This window comes from Notamacropus eugenii, chromosome 1 (genome assembly GCF_028372415.1).
Source record: "Notamacropus eugenii isolate mMacEug1 chromosome 1, mMacEug1.pri_v2, whole genome shotgun sequence".
NCBI lineage: Eukaryota > Metazoa > Chordata > Mammalia > Diprotodontia > Macropodidae > Notamacropus > Notamacropus eugenii.
In genome coordinates, this window is record NC_092872.1 from 217,898,716 (window position 1) to 217,924,397 (window position 25,682).

General features: G+C 42.8%; 1 protein-coding gene across 1 annotated transcript; it reads right to left on the reverse strand.

Moving 5' to 3' along the window:
* Positions 1–2,045: 2,045 nt before the first annotated feature.
* On the reverse strand, positions 2,046–4,990 carry SLC18A3 (solute carrier family 18 member A3). The gene has a single exon (XM_072627442.1). The coding sequence runs from the start codon at positions 4,410–4,412 to the stop codon at positions 2,781–2,783; it is 1,632 nt and encodes a 543-aa protein (XP_072483543.1). The 5' UTR covers positions 4,413–4,990; the 3' UTR covers positions 2,046–2,780.
* Between the last annotated feature and the right edge of the window lie 20,692 nt (positions 4,991–25,682).

The window sequence follows — 25,682 nt, forward strand, 5'->3', positions numbered from 1 at the left end:
CTTTTCTTCTAAATCTCGGGACCCAGTAATTGCTTCTTATACTGGCCCCCTCCCCTTCCAGGTACCTCTCTAGGGCTTACTCTGGCCTTTCTTTTCTATGAAGGAATTGAGGACTGAGGGCGGGGTCTCAGTGATCTGAGCCTGGGATTTAGGGAAGTAAAGGCTGGCAGGATGGACTTGACAGGTTTGTGGAGGGATATGTTGGAAGCCAGAGCTCTCTGGGTGTCTCAGTAACTGCAGTAACTGGACCAGTTCCAGGTCCTAGCCAGCTATCCCTGGCTCACCTTCTTAGGCCATTGCACAGGTGGGAGCTACCAACCTTCTCTGAAAATTAGCGTTGCCCTTGAAGCTTTCCCCCTTTGCCTTCTTAATATCCTCAGAAACATACATTCACTACACAACTCTCAAGTAGGTAGCACACAGACACACAGCTAAAAAGGTACTTTTCCCAGACACACAAAAATACTGCACGACCTAAGGAAGACAATTCATGTGTACACCATCCTCACCCAAACCCACCCACCCACACACTCCAGGGAGATAAGCAGCTCAGAGCTATATCCCCACTTCCTGAATGTATTTGAAAATATACACGAACACACACACACACACATTACCTGCCACATACACATGCAAACTAACGATACTCTCTGAACTTAACACACTACCTACTCCCTCTTATAGAGGAGGATATATAAACACACAAAGAGACAAAACTCCTGGAAACACATAGGAATTTACTTTTGAAAGGGCTTGAGTCGGTTTCTTTACCTCCTCCTTGGACTGTTGCCATGTCTTGCCATCTGTCGTCTTATTTTCCTTTATTTGGACGTCAGTCATCTAGGGGATAGGTTGAGGGGAAGTTGTGAGTCTGAGTCTGGAACAGATCCCCGACCTGAGAGGGCAGCGCCTACCCCTGGGCCCTGCCCAGCTTATCCCAAGTCTTAGACTATCTCCAGCCTTGGAGCAAGGGGCTCAGATGTCACAGGCTCTAGATGGAGACTGAAAATCCAGGTGTGAGAGCACATAAGACGGTAACTAGACCGTGTTCGCTGTGCGATCATTATATGCCTTTGAGGTAGTTTATGATAAATAGACTTGCATTTTAAGGATACTTGTGTGTGCGGGGGTTGGAGTGGGTCTGCCTTCTGTACATTGCCACTGTCCTCCCAGGTACCAGAAGACGCCACTGAACTTCCTCGAGTGCTTCAGAAACGACCCTGAAGGAAGAAAAGCTTAGGAGATTGTGAGGAAGAAGCAATGTAGGGGCATGCTGGGGCAATGATCCGGAAGGAGGTTGTGTTCCGGGACCTGGTGTGTGTGCAAGAGGTGGAGAGCAGGTTGTGGTTGTGAGGGCCGGGTCTACGGGGTGCGGATGGGGCGGACACAGGTGTACTGGACACGTGTTGTGCGTGTGGAGAAGACGGGGGACGGCTGTGTGCCTAGATGAGGAAGCCCTCTGATACTTGTGCATGAATATAGCTGGTATAGGTAGTAGGGCAGGAGCGTATATGAGCTTGTGTGTGTGTGTGTGTGTGTTTGTGCGCGCGCGAGCGAACGCAAAAGAGAGGATGACTGTAAAAACAAGTATGCAAGAGGGTAGAAGACAGTTGTGTGTGCACTGATCTGGTATTAAGAGCTAGGGGTGAGTGTGAGTGTTCAGGGAACGTGTATGCCCGGAAGAGTGTATGTGTGTGTGGGGGTGGGGGGAGGGAGAGGCGCTAGTGGGGTAGTAGCTAGGGAAACCATAAGAAAAGCAAGTGTTTCGGCTTTCCGCAGTCCAGTCAGTCTCAGGTAGACACATCAAAGGACTGCAGGGGACAGCTTGACACGAGTCTCTGGAGACAAATCAGAGACCCTTTATTCTTCTCAGCCTCCAACCTTGAAGATGTCATCCCTGTCTGGCGTGTGTGTGTGTGTGTGTGTGTGTGTGTGTGTGTGTGAATTCCTCCCGCCCTTTCCCTTCCTGGGGGCAACCAGGTCCCTTGAACTTGGTCTCCCTCACATCTTGCAGTGTGAATTAGAAACCTAACAATGAATGCAGCCTCGGTATATATACTATTTATTGAGTTCCTGTCCCTGAAGATACAACTTGAATGACGTTACACGGGTTTTGTTTCCCCGCACAGAGATACACAGTGCCACACACTGTTGTGTTTTGTTTTGTTTTTTTCAAATTCGAACAAACTTTTGTACACACAGACTCCAGCTAAATGGGATAGGCAGAGGTCAGAGAACCCACCCCACCCACTCCCGCCGGGAAGTTTTAGGGTTGAGGAGGAAGGATGGCCCCGGGGAGCGTTATATTCAAGCAAGGTGTCGCCTCCTCAGACTAACTTGGGTCGGGAAGACCGAGCAGGAATCGCGTCTCTAAACTACAAAGAGATCGTTCCTCGAGTCAGTCCCGAACTGCTGTAAAAACTTCTGGTTTCTTAACCCCTGGTACTGGGACGCAGTTGGGGTGGGGGTGAGGGTAAGAAAATGGGACTGGGTAACATCGATGAGAACGGAGCTAAGGGGAAGGGAGACAGAGGATTACAAAGAGAACAGCATGGAAGCTGAATACATTGGGGACATGTCTTAAGAGTGGAGAGAGAGAGAGACACATTGTACAGACTAGGCAGCAAGGCCCTCCAGCACCACTCACCTAGCCTAGACAGTGTTATATGGGTAGATTTTCTGTAGTTTAACCCTTGATGTACCAAGTTTCTAAGAAAAGGAGGAGGCGGAGGAACTGGGGGTTTAAAGGACTTTCCATCCTACGCTCCTCCAAAATACTTTTAACTGTACTCGTAGTCGTAGTCCGAGGACTCTTCCCCGGACAACGCCCTGGGACGATGCTGGGCGACGCCTTCTCCCTCCCATCCCAGGGAAACCTCCCCTTCGGGGGGCAGGCCGTGGCGAGGCTTGTCTTTCCCTAACCGCTCCTCCAGGCGGATAGTGTCGTAGAGGCCCTTGGGCGACTCGTCCAGAAGTACGTCCTGCTCGGAACGGGACGGCGTCATGTAGCAGACGTTGCGAAGGAGCAGAAGGACCGGTGCGTAGAGCAAGTTGGCTAGGCCCATGCCCAGGTTGAGCTGTGGGAAACCGAGAGTGTGTACGATCTGGCTGGCCACAATAGGCCCAAGGGCGTAAGCCACCGAGTAGGAGATGTCTGCGATGGCATAGACGCTACCGTAGACGGAGACGTGTCGCACATCCACCAGGAAGGCAAGCGTGGGAAGCAGCGCGGTGTCTACGAGCGCGATGCCAAAGCAGATCCCGCACAGGGGCACCACCAGCTGGCCGAAGTTGTGGCAGGCCGGCACCGTGCACGAACTTGCTCCGATGACCACCAGACCCAGGGCACCATAGAACCACTGCAAGTGGGGGTAGCGCGCCGCCAGCTTGACTGTGAGATAGACGCCCAGGATGTGAGGGAAGAAGGCTGGGAGCCAGGTGAGTCCCATCTCCCACTCGGATGCCCCCATGCTCTCCTTCATCCAGTTGGCGATGGTAGGCTCCAGAAAAGCCAGAGGTATGTTGCAGGTAGTCAGTGCCCCGGCCACCACGGCGATGTAAGGGTCCAGCATGAGCCGGTGGATGGGCGTGCCCACAGGCAAGTTTTCCCGCGCCTTGAAGGAGAAAGGTTTGGCCACCAGCATGAGAAGGAACCCGTCCAGCAGAGAGACCACGGCCAGCACCAGGAATGGGTACCTCTTCCCTGCGAACTCGTAAAGGATGCCGCCGAAGGGGGGCGCTACTAAGCTACCGAAACTGATGAAGGCGAGGGCCACGCCCAGGGCCCGGCTGCGCTCGGGTTCCTCGGGGTATTTGTCCGCAATCATGGCAATGCTCGACGTGTCGGCAAAGGCCGAACCTAGCCCTTGTAGGCTGCGAGCGGCGAACAGGGTAGCGTAGTCCTCAGCGAAGGCAAACATGACGGTGGACGCGAACATGACACCCAGGCCTATGAGCAGGGGCGCGTCGTAGCCCACGCGGTCTATGAAGGGCCCGCTCAGGGGGTTCACCAGCAGCTGCAGGATGGCCTTGGAGGCGAACAGAACGCCAATCTTCATGTCCTCGCTCTCTGTTGGGTAAGTAGGCTTGAGACTGGACTTCGGTGGAGGCGTCGGGGCGCTGGTGGCGTTGGCGGGCTGGCTAGCGTTGCCCGTGGGCGGCAGCTGCTGGTGATGGTCCGGGAGGTCCTCTTCGCTCCCCTTCTGCATGCCAGCGATGTAGACGGGCACGATGGGTACGATAACCATGTAGAGCATGTTGTCCAGAAGGAGCGCCACGCATACGATGACGAGGATCAGCCGGCGTTGCCGGTGTGTGTCCTGCAGCGCCGAGCCCAGGCGCCGGGTGCGCTCGCCTACCGCTTCCGATAGTTTCCCCGCGGCCGCTTTGGCCAGCCCCGCGGGCGCCGCCATTCTCCCCCTCCTCCCTCTGAGGACCCCCTGCGGATGCTTCAGCTCCCAGGAGCCCGAGACTCACTGGGCATAGGGAGAGGGAGATGCAGAAGCTTCCGTCCTGGCCCCCCCGCTGGCCTCTCCTGCCGGACCGTTCCGCTCTCCGCCGGGCTGTAGCCTCCGAGTCTCAGCCGGAGGTCAGGGCAGGCTCCGTGCCCCCTAGGTGGGCGATGTCCAGATAGTCCAGAGGAGCGCAAGGACCCCAGCTTTCTTGGTGTGCCTCCCAAAGCCTCTACCCTGAAGAAAGGATGCTCGAGTCCAACTCGCTTTGCCTCTCCTCGCCTTGCCTCTCCTCGGCCCCCTCCTCCCCCACAGCGAGGGGGCCGTCTCAGGGCCGAGCCCCTCGGGTAGAGCGCAGCGCTTGGCTCTCAGTGCTGCCACCGCCCCTGCGACTCAGGGGCCCCCAGGGAGCTGTGTGCTCTACCGCCACGGGCGCATCCCTGGCAGGGACAGAGACCCTGTGCGCTCTGTCCTCCACCAAGCACCGCGGAGCCGGCTTTTGTTGCCCTGGGCACAGACCGAGTTGCATGCTTCTGGTTTCTTAACTCTCACTTAGCAATTCCCCCCTCCCCTCGGTCCCCCTCCCTTTTCCTCTTTGCTCTCTCTCTCTCCCCCATCTCTGTCTCTGTCTTTCTCTCCCCCCCCCCCCCTTTTTTTGGCTTCCACTTGGGGCTGTGACGCGGTGAGTTCCGGTCCCCGAGTGGTGCCCGGGTCTGCTTGCGTCTGTTCATTCTAATGCGGCACATGTAGGGGCCGGAGCCAATGGAGGGCCAAGAGGAGAAAAACCCTCCTCCACCTTCTCCCCTCCCCTTACCCCTCACCCGGCCCTCGCCCTGGCCCCTCCTCCCATCCGCTCTCCTTGGGGTTTTAAGCTGGGTGGGGGAAAGTCAGGAGGGAAGCATTTGTCTGAAAGGGGAGACTAGACTTCTTTCCACTTACCCCTGCGACACCCATAGGGGAGTTCCCCCCCCACCCAGGGTGGGGAAGAGATTGGCTTTAAGGCTTCATATTGGGAAAGAGAGAAGAGCCAGCCTCTGAATACCTGAGACCAGTGGAGTGGCTTCTGGAAGAGAAGGTGACTTGGTCTCAGGCACCTGGTCCTGGCCCTAGCCTGAATGACGGCGTATGCTCCGTACCTTTTCAATACTGGTTTCCCTGGCTCACTGCAGGACTCAGCTCAAATCTCACCTTCTATAGGAGGCCTTTCCTGGACCCTATCCTCCACCCTACACAGTGCTAGTGCCTTCTCTTACAGTATCTATACTATATACATGTATTATAGATGGTATGTATATATGTATTATACACGGAATGTATATATGTGTCATAAACAGCACATATGTATTATGTAGTCTGTTGCAACCATGTATTGTCAAGTATGTACGTAGTTATTTTCACGTTGTTAGAACATGCATCTGAATGTGGGTTCCACATTCAGGGCAAGGATAGCAATGCTTTTGTCTTTGTTTGTGACCCCCAGTATCTGGCAAATAGTAAGCTCTTAATAAATGTTTGTTGACTGATCGTTAGTTTCGACCCGACCGAGTGGCCTGGAGACATAGAGGTCAATAACACCCAATTTTTCTTCCCGCCCAATGGGGCCGGTTGGAGACTGGTTGCTGCTACTGTTGGTGAAAAGACTAGGGTACTGAGAGACTGGTTAACGGAATTGGTGGCTCAAGGGGAGGTGGGCCTTTAGTGGGCCGCGGTGTCATCCTCCAGACACCTGCACATATCCCCCGGGAGCGCCAAGTGGTCCCAGCCTATTTATATGTGTATGGATGTCCAACATCTCAGACAAAAGAGCATAGAGCGGGTGGAGGCTGGTTGGTGGCCCTGACCGTTAGTCCTTGAAGGGACCGAATTCAACCTGCATCTTCCACCCCACAACCGACCGCTGAGGGTTTCTGAGCTGCGGATTTCTTTGGACACAGACACCTTTGATGTCTGGACCTTATTTCCGTCTAGGTTGATCCAAGCGATGGGAGGGCCTTTTGCGACAGGCTGTGGTGGCCGGGCAGGACGGGCTTGTACTACCACGAAGATCCTGGAGGGGCTATTCCCTCAAACTGTGCGTCTGGAAATACTTGTGTATGCTCGCACGTTTGTGTAGTCAACAGATTTGCCCCAAATCGGCCCTCTTCTTAGTACCCTAATCCTCTCTGGGTCTGAACTGGATACCTCCGGAGCTCTTATTCACCTGACCCTTTCCGTTCAAGCTTTACCATCCCCTACTTTCTCCGCCTGGCATTAGGGTCAGGACCAGGAGCAGTGTGACGTACACCTCAGGTATCGCATTGACTGAGGGTCCAGAGAGCGAAGGCTGGGATGTCTGGGTCTCTAGAAAGGGCACATCTCCAGGGGATCCAAACGAATTCTCTCGAGAATTGATAAACCAAATATCCTAGGAAAATAAACTGGGAGTCTGGAGCTTCACGGGTGTAAGGAAAGCACTATTCTAGGTTAGTTTCATCAAGTCTTTGTTTCACACTCTTAAGAAGTAGCACTTTTGTGACGCTTTCTCTGAGCAATCCTGTGTCCTCTAAATTCCTTCCCCTTTTCACTGCTTGCGCACACTACTCATTCAACGTAAAATGGAGGTGGGGAGGTGAGGGGTAAGGACTCAAGTCCAGAGCATTCAGGGAACTCCCAGTGTGGAAACTTTCTCCACTGATATAGATCAGCAACTTGTTTGTAATTTATAGTTTTCGAATTGCTTGGTGCACTAAGAGATTAAGTGACTTGCTTATGGTCACACAGCCAAACGGTCTACATGCATTATTAAGCAAGTGCAATGTGCCAGGGACTGTGTTAACCACTGGGGATGAAAAGACAAAAGTGAAACAAGTCTCTGCCTTGAAGGAGCTTACAGTATCCAAAATAGACACAAGCTGATTTGGGGCGGGGGAGGCACTGGGTGGGATTCGAATCAGGAAAGTCTCACATTAACCAAGCGTTTGCCAGTCACTATGCAGAGCAACGGGTATTCAAAAAAAGGCAAGAACACGTTAGTCTCTACCCTCGTGGAGCTCATATTGTAATAGGGAAGACAACATAGCTTTATACAGGATATAGCTAGATAGATAGAGGAGAGAGAGAGAGAGACAGAGAGAGAGAGAGAGAGAGAGAGAGAGAGAGAGAGAGAGAGAGAGAGAGAGAGAGAGAGAGAGAGAGAGAGAAAAGAATAAATAGAAGTTCATCTCAGCTCGGGGTTGGGATGGGGAGAAGGGCAGACTCCGGCAAGGTCTCGGAATTTTAACTTAGCCTTGAAGAAAGCCAGGGAAGCCAGTCGGTGGAGGTTAGTAGGAAGAGCACTCCAGACAGGAGAATTAGGCAGTGTAAATGAAGAAATGAGAGACTGGCATAACCCTATGCAAAGAGCAGCAAGTGGACCAGTATAGCTGGTGTTTCTTGAGCTAACGTTGAAGGAAACTAGGAATTCTAAGAGGGAAAGGCAAGTCTATGTTAGAGGTAGGACATGAACCCCAGAGCTGAATCCCTGACTCCAAGAACTGTCTTCTCTAATACACTATGCTCCTTCTTGACATAACCATATAAAAATAATAGCAGACATTTTGATAGCATTCTAAGGATTGTGAAGCATTTCCATGCATTATCTCATTTGATATTCACAGCCCTGAATGACATAATTCTTATCCATATATGTATATATGTATAATACATATATGCACATATACATACATATGTACATATATGCATGTGTATATACACACACACACACATATATACGTGCACACATATAAAAGAAGTCATTCTAAGTGATTTGTTCATGGACACAAAACTAGTGGAGGTTTAATTTCATAGGATCTAAGACTTATAGAGGACTTCTTCTACCCCTCCCCATTCTACAGATGAGGTAACTGAAGCCCAGAGAAATCAAATGACTAGACCCAGGTCATACAGTAGTTAGTGGAGTAACAGAGCTGGGGTCCCTGTTCATTTAGTTTTTTCTCCTAGGAGGCTGTAAAATCCTTGGGGGCAAGGTCAATATCTAGTAATAATAACAAAGTCACATTCAGAGAGCACTTGAAAGTTTCCAAATTGCTTTCCTTACCACAGCCTACCTGTGAGGTAGGAAGGTCTTGTAAGCTGTTATATTCTGGTGACGCCCCAAGCAGGGCTAAAAAAGGAGGAGGTCCATAGATAATTGTGGATTTTCTTTTGGAAGAAGTTGGGCTTGGATGATCCCTAAGGTCCCTTTCTTTTTCTTTTCCATTTATTTATTTTATTTTAACTTTATGGAACAAAACAAAAATTTCCATAACAAAGTATATAATAAAAAGGTGATTGCACATTAAAAAATTTTTAATTTTATTTTTTTATTCACAATGTATCTTGTAACTGGAATGATTCCATAACTGCATTATCATGCATAAGAAAATTCTTGCTAGCCTTGATATAACAAATTGTTTTTGCTAGAGGTTCTTCTGAGGAAAAGAGAGAAGACTGTTTCGGGAGACTGTTTTTACACTTTAGACTATCTCATTTTTTTCTTCCTTGGCCAGAGGAGTTTGGAACATCACTAGATACTAGCTCTCAACTTTAATGAGAAGGTATAGGGAAGATAAGGCTCCACAACAACAATAATAATAGCTAGCACTTACGTAATACTTTATGGTTTACAAAGCTTTATATATATTATCTCATTTGTTCCTCATAATCACTCTATGAGGTAGATGTTGTTATTATCCCCATTTTACAGATGGGGAAACTGACCCTGAGAGAGGTTAAGTGGGTTGCCTAGATCACACAGCTAGTGAGTGTCTGGGGTAGGATTTGAACTTGGGTCTTCCTCATGCCAAGTCCAACTCTCTATCTACTACACCACCTTGCTACCTGCTTGCCATGTTTCCCTAGTCAGGACCATCATCTCCAAGCTCTCAAGCCCCTGCCCTGGGAAGAAGGAAGGGCAAGTTGGCAAGGTGGAACTTTCTGGTTAGATGGGTATTGTTATTCTATGCACTTGCCTGGCTAGACAGCACCAGTGAGGTCATTGGAAACTTGGCTCGCGGTCCTGGACTGAAAGAGATGAACTGGGGATGAGGTGATGGAAAGCAGTGAATCAGGGCTAAAGACAACAGCAGCTCCCCTCCTTGGTGTGGAACCACTCCAGTAATTCGACACCCCCCCCCCTCCCATCTCTCACTTCTGTAGCCGGCATGGGCACTTTTCGAAATTTCCCTCCTTGGCACTTGCCTGTCCTGGAGGGTCACTAAGCTAGCAGGTAGGAGCTCAACCTGACTGCTCTGACTAGCTTTGCGACCTTGAGCAAGTAAGAGCTCCCCTTGAGCCTGGATCACCCAACTGCAAAATAGTTACATATTTATATTAGTACATTAGATGTGATTATTTATATTATCACATTATACATGTAACATTTATATATGTGATATACATCTACTGTTTATAATGTAATATTATATTGGTAACATTTCTATTATTACATTACACATGTAATAATAATGTCAATTCCACCACAAATTAATATTACCTGAAGGTAATGTTACTTGCCAGGAGGTAGGAGACTTAGAACAAATGATAACTTCTAGCAATCACATCTAGAACTGGGGTATGACCTTGACAGACAGTTTATTTCCTTAAGGACAAGGAGCTAAAATTTTATTATTAATATCTAATTACTTCCTGTGTTATATATTGCCTTACAATCCATTATGATTTTTTGTGTTTATTCCTGCTTCCTACAGCAAATTTTAAGTTTTTTGAGGACAGAGATCATTTCTTTTCCACTTGAATCTCTGAATAGATATCAGATGCTCTTTGTATACTTAATGATTGATCGATGAATCACATCTACCATCATCATCTTCATCTTCATCATTAACAGCTCAAATAATTGAATCTTTTAAAACTAAGTTTTGTTTTGTTAAATGAAAAACTGCCTTTTCTTCTTCTTGACTCCCCTTACCATCCCCCTGAAATAAAGAAAAACAAAATTCTTCATTATAAACATGCATTGTCAAGTAAAATAAATTCTTAGATTGGCCATATCTCCCCCCGCCCCTCCTGCCAGTGGGTCTCAATCTGCCCTCAGAGTTCATCTTTCTGCCAGGAGATGGATAGCCTAGTTTCATCATGAGCCCATTGAATCATTGTGCTGATCAGAGTTCCTAATACTTTCAGAGGTGAGTCTTTACAATATTGTTTTTATGGTGTAAATTGTTCCTCTGATTCTGCTCACTTCAGTGTGCATCAGTTAATATGTATTCCTAGGTTTTTCTGAAGCCATCCCCTTCATTGTTTCTTATAAAACAATAGTATTCCTTCACACTCACATACCATAACTTGTACAGCCATTCTCTAATTTATGGGCAGTTTCCAATTCTTTGCCACCGGAGAGCTGATATCAGTCAACCAGTAAACGTTTGCTAAATGTCTACTGTTTTCTAGGCACTAATCACTAGCTGAGCACTAGGGATACAAAATTCAATGACTTACAATCTAAATATATTTATACATATATGTATATACACATACATTTGTACATATGCATTCTTTTCCTTTCTTGATCTCTTTTTGGGGTTAAGACCTAGTATTGGTATACCCTGGGCTAAAAGACAAGTACAGTTTAATAGCTTTTGGGCAACCAAATTGCCTTCTAGAATGACTGGGTCAGTTCACAGCTCCACCAACAGTACATTAACATACCTGTTTTCCCATAGCCCTTCCAGCATTTGGCATTGTCCATTTTTGCCAACTTTGCCAATCTGTTAACTGTGAGATGCAACCTCAGAATTGTTTAATTTGAATTTCTCTAATTATTAGTGATTTGGAGCATTTTTTCATACTGCTAATGATAGTTTGGATTTCTTCCTCTGAAAACTGCCAATTAATATCCTTGACCATTTGTCAATTGGAAGATGGCACTTTTTCTTATAAATGTGAATCAGTTCCAACTCTGAGGTACCCCCTTATATCCATCAAATTGGCTAACTTCCTTCCTTTTCCCTTTCCTCTATCTTCTCTCTCTCCCTCCCTCTTTCTTCCCTCCTTCCTTCCCTTTCTTTCTTCCCTTCTTTCTCTCTTCCCTTCCTCCCTCTTTTCCTCATTCCCTTCTTTCTTTCTCTTTTTTCTTTCAGACATGGCTAATATAGAAATTTATTTTCTATGAATACACATTTGTAATGAGTTTTGATTTTCTTGTCTTCTCAATGGGTGAGGGAGGAGGAAGAGAGGGAGGGAATTCAGAAATGAAAATATAGAATTGAATTAAAATTTAGAAATTTGAATCAGTTTCATATATATCTTAGGAGTTAGTTTTTTATAAGAAAAATAATTGCTGCAAAGATTTTCCCCACCTGTTCCTCTTCTAATTTTAGCTACATTGGTTTTGTTTGTGCAAAACTTTTTAAATTTCATGTAATCAAAATTGCTTATTTTATTCTCTCTGAACTTCTCTATCTCTTCTTGAGTCATGAACTCTTCACCTGTTCTTAGATTTGATAGGTAATTTCCTTCTTTGCTCCTTTTATTTATGATGTCACTTTATGTTTAAATCATGTACCCATTTGGAGCTTATCTTAGTATACAGGGTGGATGTTGGTCTGTATCCCTAAATTCTGTGTTCTCTTCAGAATCCAAAGATTCAGAGTCCCTTGCCTTGTCAGGTGTTGATTCATTTTCCTTTGTCTTGTAATACTTATTCATAAATGTCTGAACTCTTTTACTTGATATGATGTCCATATTTCCTTCTGCCTGTTAGTTAATTTGCCTAAGTTCAAAGTTTTTTTTAAAAATTTTTCTTCCTCCTAAGATATTTGGTAGTTTCAATCTTTCCCCCTTATTTTCTTCTGTCGCTAATATTCTGACCCCCTCCCCTTTGATAGCTATTTCCCTGTAGGCTGGATCTCAAAGTGTCTCAGTCTCCTCCACTACTGGGTAATTCAAGGTTCATCAGACCTATTCTTTGCTGTCAGATGAGTTCTGTGTGGACAAAACTGGCCCCAGATGAATGCTGGACTCCTTCTGTCAGATTTAGTGCCACCCAACCACAGACACATGTTTGCCCTGAATCCCTTGTTCCTTAGCTCTCCATTCCAGTGCCACAAAATGCTGTCATATTGCTATCACAGCCTGAACAAATTTCTGCCCTTTGGAGTTTGTATCTCTGCAACAGTGGGAGGAAGAGAGAGCACCTTGGTGTCAAATTGAGTTCCATTACAAGTGTATGGATCAGCTTGTAAAGTTCTGCTGCAGGAAGCATGGTGGGTAGTGGGGAAGTGGTGTTCTCAGGAGCATGTGATGGGTTATCTTTTCTGCTTTTACCTTATTTTCACTTTGTTTGTGTTCTTGGTGTCCTACATAGTGGAGACAGTTGAAATTGCATTATCTCTGGTGCATAATGTCTGTTTTGTAAAGGTTTGAGAGGTTATGAAGATTAGAAAAAATGTCTAGCATTCTATCTCCTTGGTCATGTGTTCCAAAAGTCCTCATACTGACATAAAATATGTATTTTTATAACTTACATCTATTTTTCCTTAAAAAGATCAGTTAAGTACCTTGGAAACTTTAAGGTAGAGTTTATGAAAGTAAAGCTAAATTTCAATTAACTGGACAGCAAAAACTGATGGCAAATGGTAGTCTCAGACCTCAACCTGCATCAAATGCCAAACTCCAGGTTCTCCTGTTGGTTGATGAGCTTTCTGTGCTACTATAGGTACGGCCCTGGACACTATGGAGTCAGCTAGGAGTCTGGGAGACTAAGATGCTATGATCTAAATATGTATGATTATTGGGACAGCTAGGTGGAGAAGTGAATGCTGTGCTGGGCCTGAAGTCAGGAAGATGCAACCTCATGAGTTCAAATCTGGACTTATAATTGTGTGATCCTGGGGAGTCATTTAATCCTGTTACCCTCTGTTTCATCATCTGTAAAAATGAACTGGAAAAGGAAATGGCAAACTACTTCAGTATCTCTGCAAAGACAGCCCCAAATGGGGACATGGAGAGTTGGACACAGCTGAAAAATAACAACTTAACAACTCCCAGTATCCAGTATTGTGTCGGTATATTGGAGGTGCTTTAATATAGGTTTATTGAATGTAATAGGGTGAATATACATGCACCTACAGCCTGTCTCATCATTGAGTTGGTTCCCAGCCTTTTCTGATCCTTGCCCTCTTACTAGATACTCTGCTTCACGTTGAAAGGAGTGGGAGAATATAATACTGTAGTGTTAGTGAGGTTCTCACTGCTGTCTCTAGAAGTAGGCTAGATTTCCTCCAAATTTCCTTTTGGAATGTTAGCAAAAGAAAATCCCACTACAGAGAAGAACTACAAAAGAAATAAAGATTTATATTCACAGGCGTGAAACTGACAGAGACATAAAGGTAGGGAAGCTGAGCTGACAGTAAGACAAGACAGTAAAATATTTGTTTTTCTGTGACCCCATCACTGCATACGACAGTGCCCCTAATGGCTCTAAAGAAACCAACTTCTACCTAGACAGAAATAAGATTATCTAGGCTTTTGGTGTGGTTTGTTTTGCTGCTCTCCTGATTACGTTTTTAAGAAGAAATAGCCACTGAAATCCTACAACACAAATTGCCAAAAAATATTAGAGGTCAGTTAAGGAGAAAGTTTCCACACTGAAGATAAAACAATGAACTGTTTTCCAACCCTTAGGGCTTTTTACTTTCAGAGGTCATAATTATTCTTAAGAATTTTGCCAGAAGACGCCTATGGCCTACAGCTGGTTCCAGTTCTCTCAGTTGTCCCTACATAAAGAGCAATTCCAAAGTCAAGTGCCTTGGGATCTTTTAAGGACAGAAATGATCTAAGCAAAATTAGACCTCAGTGAACTGAAGTGCTTGGGGAGTGAACTGTCTTGGGCAATTGAATTTTCTGGGTAAGCTTTTGAACGTTGTACCAATTTTATTTCCACCTTTGTGTTAAAATTGTACCTTGTTCTAGTGCCCCTGACTAATCTTCCAATTGGTATAAGCAAATTTTTATACATAGCCAGTATAAATGGACAATAGCAGGAAATAATATTACGAAGGGGAACCTGCAAGTCATGCACAAATGGTGTTAAAAATAAAAAAGAGCATATTTTATAAATTGTATAATATATTAACCAAAATTCACATACTAGTAATATGCCCCAGCCTCAGACACTCACTGGCTGTGTGACCCTGGGCAAATCTCTTCAACCTGTTTGTCTCAGTTTCCACATCTGTAAAATGATCTGGAGAAGGAAATGCAAAACACGCCAGTATTTTTGCCAAGAAAACCTGAATGGGGTCACAATGAGTCAGACGTAGCTGAGACGACTATACAACAGCCACAACAATATGTGCTGGATCAGGAAAAACCATCTTGGCACTGCTTGTCAAGGTTTCTGGTCCGATTATAGGTAAATTCCAGACAAAATCCAGACCAGCAGAACATCAAAAAGGTCCTGATAAATTTGGGATGATGACTTTGACATTTTATCAATAATTTTGAGATGATTTGGCTATATTAATGAACTAACTCCAAGGTGGCACAGATATATTAGTCAGTCTGAAAAAACGCTATAAAAATGAGACTTCAAATTCCCTTTTTCCTCCCCAGTCCTGCACCCTCTTCCATCTTCGTTAGGTCCATGCTGCTAAATGTTTCCCAGTTCTAATCCAGGGTTATGTGAACGATATTCTCTGCCTTTTCTCCATTCTGCCAGCCTTCTTATCCACCATTCCCATGCCATCTTCCTCAGTGATCCTGTCGAGCTTGTCTCTGTACCTTCTGTGGTTGTTGAAGTGTGATTTCCCCTCCATTTCCTGCAGCCACTTGTGGTCTTTCCTGAGAAGTATCCAGAGAACCAGGTGTGATTGCTCTCATCTCATAATTTCATAATCAATTCAACCCTTTTTTTGGAGAATTATTGTAAACTGTCTGAATCTCTCTTCCTACTGTTATAATTACAGTGTAGGGAATGTTTGACAAACTGACTGAATCTGATTTGGTCTTCCTCAACTGTGTTATCATGGGTAAGTCATTTAGCTTAGGAAACTGATCCTCAGTCTCTTCATTTCTAAAACAGGGAGAACAGTACCTGCATTGTGGTAAAGTAACTTGTAAACCTTTAAGTGCTATGTGTATATAAATTGTTGATATTATTTCTTTGTCTGTCTTTTAGGACCTCAGACTCAACACCAAGAACATTAACTATCCTTAGACCAAGATGTAAATGTCCAGACCAAGAATACCTAGGAGACTGGTGGACCTATCCCAACACACAACCGGGAAGTTGTCTTCTTGACAATCTTTGGACTCAATTTTTTTCTTTCCCCACCAAAAGTTTACTGCAGAGGGAAAAATCTGGGCTATTGAGGTTCTGGTGAATTGAAGCTGTAATCAACCCACAGGCATTTATTAAGCATTCACTGTGCAGGAACTATGTTAGTTTCCGGGGATACAGAGGTATAAATGAAACAATGCCTGCTATCGAGGAGCTGATGAGTTATCTTGGAAATGAAATGTATAGTTTATACGATGTACTTACAACATGAGAATGTACAAAGATACAAAATATGTACAAAGTGAAGAAAAGATAATTTTCGAGGGGATGTATTGTTTATTAAATGATGGGAGAATCAGGAAAATCCTTTTGCAAGAATGCTTTGAGCTGAGCTTTGAGAGAAGCCAGGGGTTTGGGGGGCAGAGGTAGAGCTGGTGGGGAGGGGGCTACATTCCAGATATAGTAAACAGCCTGTCCAAAAGTGATGGGGTGATGGAGTGTCTGTCATGACATTTGGCAAGCTGTTGAGTGGAAGAAAGATTAAAATTGTTTTGTTAGGGAAAAGACTAAGCCCAAGATGGCAGAGATTTACAGAAAGTACGATTGGGGCTTTTCATGAAGAGAAGTTTTCTGTCAGTCCCTCTTAATTCTAGTGCCTTCCCTCTGTCAGGTATTTCTTGTTTACTTGTTTTTTTTATTACCTGTTTCCAGCTTATTTGTATGTATGTATGTATTTGTTTGTATGTTGTCTCTCCTCCGTCAGAGTGTAATCTCTTTTAGGGCAAGGACTGTCTTTTACCTTCCTTTGTATCCCCAGCACTCAGCACAGTGACTGGCACATAGTAGGTGTTTGATAAATATTTGTTGACTGACTGACTGTGAATTAGAGATTTCAAAAAGTGGAATGGCAGACTGAAAAAAAGCAATTCAAGAGAACACATATGCAGTTATGCTGTTTACATTAATGAAGTCAACTTAAATGGCAACAGCATATAAAAAACAATGTACCTGATAGGCATGTATATTATATTACACGAATGGGTACCTTGAGTACAATGTACATTATTAATGGCTACACATGAATTCACATAATGAACATTATCATATAAATAACTAACCCACTGCTCCTTCCCTTGCCAATCCTAGTTCCTGTGCTAGGCCACGTTTCCTTAACTAGGGAAAGTTAAGGATGAAAATTCTCCCACCAGGATAGTCCTTCCTGCTTCTAATTGGGAATGTACAAAGGAATCGTTGAATGACGTTGATTTTAAAAAGTTATACGCAGAAGATGGGAGGCAAGGCACACAAAGAGAGAGGAGTACAAAAGTCTGCCATGATTCTGTTAGGATAGCATCAGAAGTGCTACATTAAAAAGGATCTGAGGCTTGGGAGAAAAGCTAACTACAACAAAACATTTTTTTTTATTTTAAAAGATATATAGGACAAAATGAGTTAGGTCTAAGAAGGGTTAGTGCTGCTGCTTGGGGCAGAGGAGATGATGATAATGGGTGATGGAGAGAAATAGTTGACTTTTTTCTTTTTGGTTTTGTTTCTGTTTCTGTTTCCAAAAAAGAATAATTTCTAGATTGGAAGAGGCAGAATAAAATTGACTAAGAAAACTACATGAGAGAAGGAGGGATGGAGTAAGAGAGTACTAGCTGCCCTTGATGAGTTCAAGTAATGAGGCTCAGATGAATGATCTTTTACGTTACTGAAAGGACAGAAAAGTCAGATTGTGTAATGATCTTTGATGCAGCTGATTGGGGAAGTGGACAGAGGATTGAACCGAAAGTCAAGATGGATCTGAATTCAATTCTTGCCTCAGACCCTTACTAGTTGTGTTACTTTGGGAAAATCATCTCTAAGGCTCAGTTTCCTCGTCTATAAGATGAAGATAACTTACCTCGTGGCATTGTTGCAGGGGTCAAATGACATGTATACCTATACGTATACACACAGGTATGTATATATATGTATATATTAAAAATGCCTTGCAAATAATAAAACACTTGATAAATTATTACTATTATTACATATTACAAAGATCACAGAGAACAGGAGAGATGCCTCGGGACTGGAAAAGGGAAAATGTTGTCTTGATTTTCAGGAAAGGAAATATAGTGACTTATGCATTCCTTGGCAAAATTCTTGAGCATATTAAAGGGATGGTTAGTGAATGTCTTGAAAAGGAAGCGGTGATCACCCAACAGCTAGAGTGACTTATCAAAAGCAGATCATACTAACCTCATTTACTTTTTTGACAGTGTTATTTGACTGATCTGGGGAATGCTTTTGATATAGTTTACTTATATTTTAGCAAAATTGGACAGTCTTTCATATTATCTGTGTGGAGGATGTGGAGAAATGTGAGCTAGAAGTTATTACAGTTAGGTTTTGATAGTCTGAAAAAAACCCTTTTTTTTAGAGAGGGTCTACTTTTTGAGTTTTGTAAGGTTCTGCTCTAGATTCATCTCTCCCCTTACTTTTTTTCTAAAATCTTGTGCAAAGTGGGAAGGGAAAGTCATGTCTGGAGCCTTTCATAATATGTCATATGCTATCCTCATCTGGGCCTTACTAACCAATTCTTCTTAGTAAGAAAGAAACCTATATTTCCTGTGATATTAGAGGTAGGAAACTAATTGAATAAATCTGATTGAGATCCTGCCAATCAGTCTAAAGCCCATGACCTTCACCTATTTCATTGTTGCCACAGAGGTTGAATTGCCCTAGGGCTCTCCTAGTGTAAGGGCCACCCTAGTATGGGCCCATACTGGACCACTGTCTTAGTTTCAGCTTCTGGCACTGATATAGTGAGTTGTCAAGTTGAGGCAAGATCCCAACCCTCTCTCACACTGACTAGGAAGTGAAACTAGGAGCACCCCAAGGATGATGAGTTTATGGCATGATTTATGGATTTATGAGTTTATAGATTAGTTTATCTTTAAACTCCCTTCTTCTTTTGCTGTAGCCCAAATACCACAGATTTTATCACTCCTCTTGTTTAATCTTTCCCTTGTTGACCCTAGAGTATCTTGGATACAAGTCCTAGGTTATCTTCTAAAGCATAAGGCCTTCCCATTGGTAAGTTACGTGCTGATAATGGAGACCTCCTACACTTTGCGTAACTGACCAATCTGACTTTTTGCAAAACCCTGAAGTCTCCAAACCAGAGCATGGGTAGAGATAAAGATAGGGACTGGATCTAGGATTTTGTTGGCATGAGGAGATCTAGTAAGGATCTTCTTCTCTCAGTGCAGGTCAGCACCTTCTCTACAACTTAGATTCTTAAAGAACTTCCTAGAATACTGAAAACTTAAGTCACTGACGTGGACCATACTGACTCTGTGTCTGAGATTATACGTGGACTAGAACATGGATTAATTCAGAGCTGATTGAATGATTGCATCCAAAAACTAGTCATTAATGACTGAATATTAACCTGAAAGAAGGTCAATAGTGAAATATCATATGGATCTTGGCCTGACCTTGCCTTTTAACAGTCTAACAATCAGTTTAACAATCAATGACTTGTAAAAAGACATAAAAATAGACAAATAACCAAATAATATGAGTTTTCAAAAGAAGAAACGTACTATAAACAACTATGTGAAAAATATTACAAATCCAACTAATAAGAGTCAAATAACTCTGTGGTTTCACTTTGATCCGTAAAACTGGCAAAGAAGATAAAAGAAAATAGTTGATGTGGAAGGGGCTATGGAAAGTTAGCCTTGCTAATATACAGCTGGTACAGTTGTAAATTGGGCCAATGAATTCTGAAAAATATTTTGGAGTTCCTTGAAAAGATTGACTAAACTATTCATAATCTTTGATCACAAAATATCACTGTGAAAGTGGTAAAAGATAGAAAATAGATGTATCTTCCCAAATATTCATAGTAACACTTGTGGGAACAAAAAAAAATGGAAGCAAAGTAGGTGCCCATCAATTGGTGAATAATTAAACAAATTGTGAGTATGTGAATGGAACTGAATATTCTTTTTCCATAATAAATGAGGAAAATGAGGAATTCAGAGAAATGTAAAGACTTTTATTAATAGTTTCAGAGTAAACAGAAGCAGGAAAACATATGGAATAATTTCAATACTATAAGTGAAAAAAATAAACTAAATAGAAGGTTTGTAAACCTTAAAGCACTTCATAAATGCTAGTTGTTGCTAGCATTAATAAATTTTTAGTTGTGGAAAAAAAGTTGAAAAACTACAAGTACCTCTTTGAGATACAGGGTAATGGGCTATAGGTGTGGAATGTTGTATAAGCTGTCAGATACAGTTGCTGTGATGGTTTGTTTGACAAATATTTTTTTGGTTATGGTGGAGGATCCTATGGAGCTGGAGATTGTTGGGAAGTGACAATGATATAAGCAAAACAAAAAAATTCAATAGAATATTTTGAAAATCAGTAAAATATTTTTAAAAGAATACAGATGGCATTTTCCTTGAATGTACATATAACCTTAGGTTGGGAGGGATACTTAACATACTAGATGATAGAGTCAGAATCCAAAACAAAAATCCTGACAGGCTGGAATTCTGTGTTGAATATAATAAGGTGCAAGGTAATGAGGATAACGGTAAAGTCCGACACAGATTGAACCAACTTCTCAGGATGGCAGAGGTGTAATCAGACATTGGGTCATCTTAAGAAAGAAAGGATTTGGATTTTAAGTGTACTATAAACTTTATATGAAATAACAGAGTGATATGGTAGTTAAAAAAGATAAGATTTGACTTAGGTAGGAGAGGCATAGTATGAAGTATAAAGAATGAAGAAGGTTATACCCTATTGTACCAGTTTAGATCACAACTAGAATATTGTGTCCAGTTATAGGAGCTTTATTTTAGGAATTATATTGTTAAGACAGGAAGCACCAAGAGGAGGGCAATGAGGGGGACAAATATCCTAGGACTTGTGTCAAATGATAATTACATGAAATAATGTGGGATATTTGGACTAAGGAAGACTTGTAAGGGCATACTAGCCATGTTCAAGTATTTCTAGGGCTGTTATGTGGAAGAGGGATTAGATTGTTGTGTTTGGTTCCAAAGGGCAGAATTAGAAGAAGTAAGAGGCAGATTTCAGCTTGATGTAAGCATAAGCTCCCTAATAATTAGGAGGCAGATGGTTTCCCCACATTAGGGGTTTTCTAGCAAAACCTGGATGACCATTCGTCAAATGAAGTTGTGAAGTGACTCAAATTTACATTTGTTTGTCCATTTTTGAAGAGCACCAATGCCATTATGGGCTGATGTCTTGATCTGCTTGTGAATTGGATTTAAGTGAGGCAGAGTTGCACAAAGTTGTTGGCCTCACTATCTCTTCATGGGTCATTGAAACCTATTAGGAAGACAGAAGTCAGGTTGGCTGGTGATGCTCCGGGATGCAGTGGATGATGTTGGCAATGTTAGTGTCTGACTAAGCCCTGCACGCTCCTCAATGCCTGCTTCAGCTGCCTTCATAGCTGTTGAAACAAACTATTTTGATTGGTCTGTTCCTCTGGGGAAAGTCTTCACATGCTTGGAGTAGACATCCCCCTTCCTCACCAAAGATCTGAGGTCTGTCATTTACCCTTAATCTGGGTTAGCCCATCTTCTGAGACAGTGTACTGGAGTGTGGTCACTTCACAGGTTACAGTTTCTTGGATCTACAGGTGAAGAGTTGGATGAAGTAGATTCCAAAGGTGGATGAGCAGCCCTGAAAGGGCCCTCACACCAGAGGTGCAAGTCCACCCTGAGTATTCCATAGGTGGGACTAGGTGGCTTCTGAGTCCTCTTGCAAATCTGAGATTCTATGTGATTCTATAATCTGAATTCTGTAGATTTTTGGACTGAAGAAGATGATTCTCTTCTCCAAGTAGATCATAGCCCATAATAATGACAGAGTTCTTTGATCTCTGATGGGTTCTATCCTCAGAATGGGACTAACTAGGTAAATTGAAAGGTCTTTATTTAGGAAGATACTATCAGGCTGCCAGGTGGCACAGTTGATAGAGCACAGGTCCTCAAGTCAGGAAGACCTGAGTTCAAATCTGGCCTTTGACACCAACTGTGTGACTGTGGGCAAGTCACTTAACCTCTATCTACCTCAATTTCCTCAGTTATAAAATGGGGATAATAGCATCTACCTCCTGAGGTTATTGTGAGGATTTATTGAGATAATATCTGTAAAGTGCTTAGCACAGTGCCTGGCATTTAGTAAATACTTCGTCCTTCCCTTCCATCTCACTAATGAGACATTCATTGAACCAGGTATAAATGAAATCACTGCAGAGGAATAGCATTGACCCCTTCAACCACAAGGACTCTAGGCAGCTGTGGTTTAGTGGCTTTAAGAGACAGATGATCTGTCTTTGGATTCCAAATATGCCACTCACGGAGGGAGACACAATTTGTCTCTCTATCAGTTTCCTGCAATGTAACATAGGGATAATAACATAGGCACTACGTTCTTCATTCGTCAGGATGAAATGAGATCATATAAGTAAAGGGCTTTGTAAATTACAAAGTATGATAAAAATGTCAGCTCCTATTATTAGTAGGAAGTTGTCTAATAACATTCAAGGAACAGTGTACTAGCAGGATCTGGTCCCACCAGAAAAGCGGAGGTTGACTTCCTCTTCTTTGTTCTCACGCCAAAGTGCAGAGGAGAGATGGTGCTCTCTGCTTGGAGTATGCTGCCACAGGCCATGATGAGCTCTTTGGAATCAGTTTCTTAAAAATACTGGAGTTCCCATGAAAAATTATCACTATCCAGTTTTGTGGGGTGATGCCAAGGGAACAAAGCAGATCCAAAAGAATGATATACACTCTGACTGTAGTTAAGTACTGAAGACAGCACTGTGGCAGCAGAACTCAGGTTAAATGGGATGGACAGCACTGGCAAAACCTTGCTCAACTTAAAGCTACAGACTTCTTGAACAAATGGTAAATGACAAATGTGTGTGGTGGTCTATACTATGAGTCACAATTACTCTTGTGTGTTACTTTGCTTAATTCTTTTGGGAGGATATGCTTTACTTTTGCTCCGTTCATACATTTTCTTACTGTGTTCAAAAAGAAAGCACTCAACAAAATAAAACAAACAAACGAAAATTATCTCCCTGTTGCCAGAGAAGGCATTCCTATGATCCTGGAAAAGCGAAAGGTGTGTGTGGATGAGGATGAGGGCAAAAACTAGATGGTTTATGTGGAGGGAGTCTTTATCAGGCTGTGTAAACAGAGCTTAGGATAGGAGTGTGTGTGTGTGTGTGTGTGTGTGTGTGTGTGTGTGTGTGTGTGAGAGAGAGAGAGAGACAGACAGACAGACAGACAGAGACAGAGACACACAGAGACAGAGAGACACACAGAGAGAAAGAGAGACAGACAGAGACAGAGAGAGATAGAGAGACAGAGACAGAAAGAGATAGAGAGACAGAGACAAGGGCAGAGACAGAGAGAAGATGGAGATAGGGCAAGAGAGGGAGGAAGAGCAAGAAGAGGTGGGTGGTGGGAGAGAGACACAGAGGCAGAGAAACAGGGAGAAAGAAGGAGGAGAGGGGAAAGGGAGGGAGGGGGAGAAACAGGAGAGAGAGGCTGAATTGTTTTTGAGATGGTTACAATCAACTAACAAGAATTTAATGAGTTCCTACTATGTGTTAGGCACTTAATGAATGCTGTGTCAGGTGCTAGGGATACCAAGTACAAAAAAAACCAATCCTTGTTCCTAGTAAGTTTAAATTATAATAGGGAAGGCAGCATTAGTTTCTACACATTACCATTTGTAATTTCGTTGAAATATCTGGCCCTAGAATCTTGAAATGGTTGAGGTTTCATGAAAAATCTAATTGGCATTCAGCAACATAGTATGTTTGATGGGGCTGCATACAGAATGATAGGAATATTGGACCTGAAAGAGACCTTAGAGATAACCTCGTTTAACTGCTCATTTTACAGCTAAGGAAACTGAGGCCCTGAGTATTCAAGTGATTTGTCACTGCTAGTAAATGGTAGAGCTAGGATACAACCTCAAATCTAATGGTTTAAAATACTGGGTTCTTTTTATTACTCCACACTCAGTCCCTAATTTATTACTTCTATGTCTCCCCAATGGATCTGGTATCAGGTGTTGGAGGGAGGGCTTGGCATTAAGAAGTCCTAATTTGCAATAAAAGAAAATAAACCTATTGGATTCCAACACCAGAGGAAACAGGTGGTCTCTAAAGAGGTAAATGCTTGTGTCTAATATTTTTCTGCCAAATTAAATCTTTCTGAGCACAAAGCCATTGGCAGCCCCCTGGGCCTAGCACCACTGAATTTCATCTAGTTTTCCCCTTTAAAAATTATTTTGTCCTTAAAATAAATAGACTATGCCATATTTTTCCAGGACTAAATGTGGGCTCTTGACAGATGGCATTCCTAGAAAAGTGACTAGGAATAGAGCCAGAAAGACACGATGGCCTACTAACCACATCTCTCCCCTTGTTGACATATCTGTGTCACTGGCAGCAGAAACTCAGAGTGATTATATTCAGTGGTACCCAAGTTCATGTGATTACTGCACAGGTTTGCCAGATGACATTGCTAGGATGCAGAAGGCTGCAAGTGTGTTGTCTTGATGTTTGGAATGCAGGGCTCATGAAAGAACATTGAGCCTTAGTTCTAGTCTGCTATTGAAAGATGTGGAACCATGAACAAATTATTTATTAGCCTCTTGGTGAGTTTCATTATTTCTAAAAGAGTAAAAAAAAACCAAACAACCCAAACTAACAAAAATCCTACCTTGTCTACCTCACTAGATCATTGTCGGCATCAAATGAAACAACATATATAAAAGAATTTTTGAAAATCACAATGTTCTGCCCTTTGACCTGGCAATACCACTTGTAGCTCTGTATCCCAAAGAGATCATAAAAAGGGAAAAGGACTCACATGTACAAAAATATTCATAGCAGCTCTTTTTGTGGTGGCAGAGAATTGGAAACTGAGGGGATGCCTATCAATTGGGGAATGTCTAAAGAAGTTGTGGTATATGAATGTAATGGAATAAGAAATGATGAGCAGCCAGACTTCGGAAAAAACCTGGAAAGACTTATATGAACTGATGCTGAATGAAGTTAGCAGGATCAGGAGAAAATTGTACACAGTAACAGCCACATTGTTCGGTGATTGACCTTGATAGACTTAGCTCTTCTCAGCAATGCAAGGAGCTATGATCATTTCAAAAGACTCATGATGAAAAATGCTATCCATATTCAGAGAAAGAACCATGGAGTCTGAATGCAGATGGAAGCAGACTGTTTTCAGTGTTTTTTTTGGTTTTTCTTTCTTGTGGTTTTTCCTTTTTGTTTTGATTCTTGTTTCACAAGACTAATGTGAAAATATGCTTAACATGATCGTAAATGTATAACCTATATCAGATTGTTTGCTCTCTTGGGGAGGGAGTAGGAGAAGAAGGGAGAAAAATTTGGAATTCTAAATCTTACAAAACATAAATGTTGGAGACTATCTTTACATGTAATTGGAAATAATAAAATACTATTAAGTGGGGGGAGGTGGAAGAAAATCACAATGTTCTCTGACATAGAGTCTATGCAAATATAAAGTCTTATTATTGTATTAATTCTTGGACCTAGAAAGTAAAATTTGTTGTCAAAGAATTTATTTCCTTGTCATTTTCAAAAGGGAAAGTTTGAATACTAATTAGTTAGAAAGAGAAGCTGCTATTACAAAAGATCAGCATGGTTTGATCAAGAATAGGTCATTCAAAACGGAAAAAAGGAAAAGAGAAAATAAAATCATTGAAGCATTTTCTTTTAAAAAAATGCAAGAAAAAAGCAAAAAAAGATTAGAAAAGAAATGTAGACAGGCAGGACAGCTTTCTAAGGTATAAATTGAAATGTATTATATTCTTGAAAAGAAAAGTAAGAGTGGTGCCAAGGTGGTGGATTTGAAACAACCCAACTGAATTCTTTC

Excerpts from the sequence above, each read along its gene's own strand:
- SLC18A3 (XM_072627442.1), bottom strand. The coding sequence starts at position 4,412 with ATGGCGGCGCCCGCGGGGCTGGCCAAAGCGGCCGCGGGGAAACTATCG.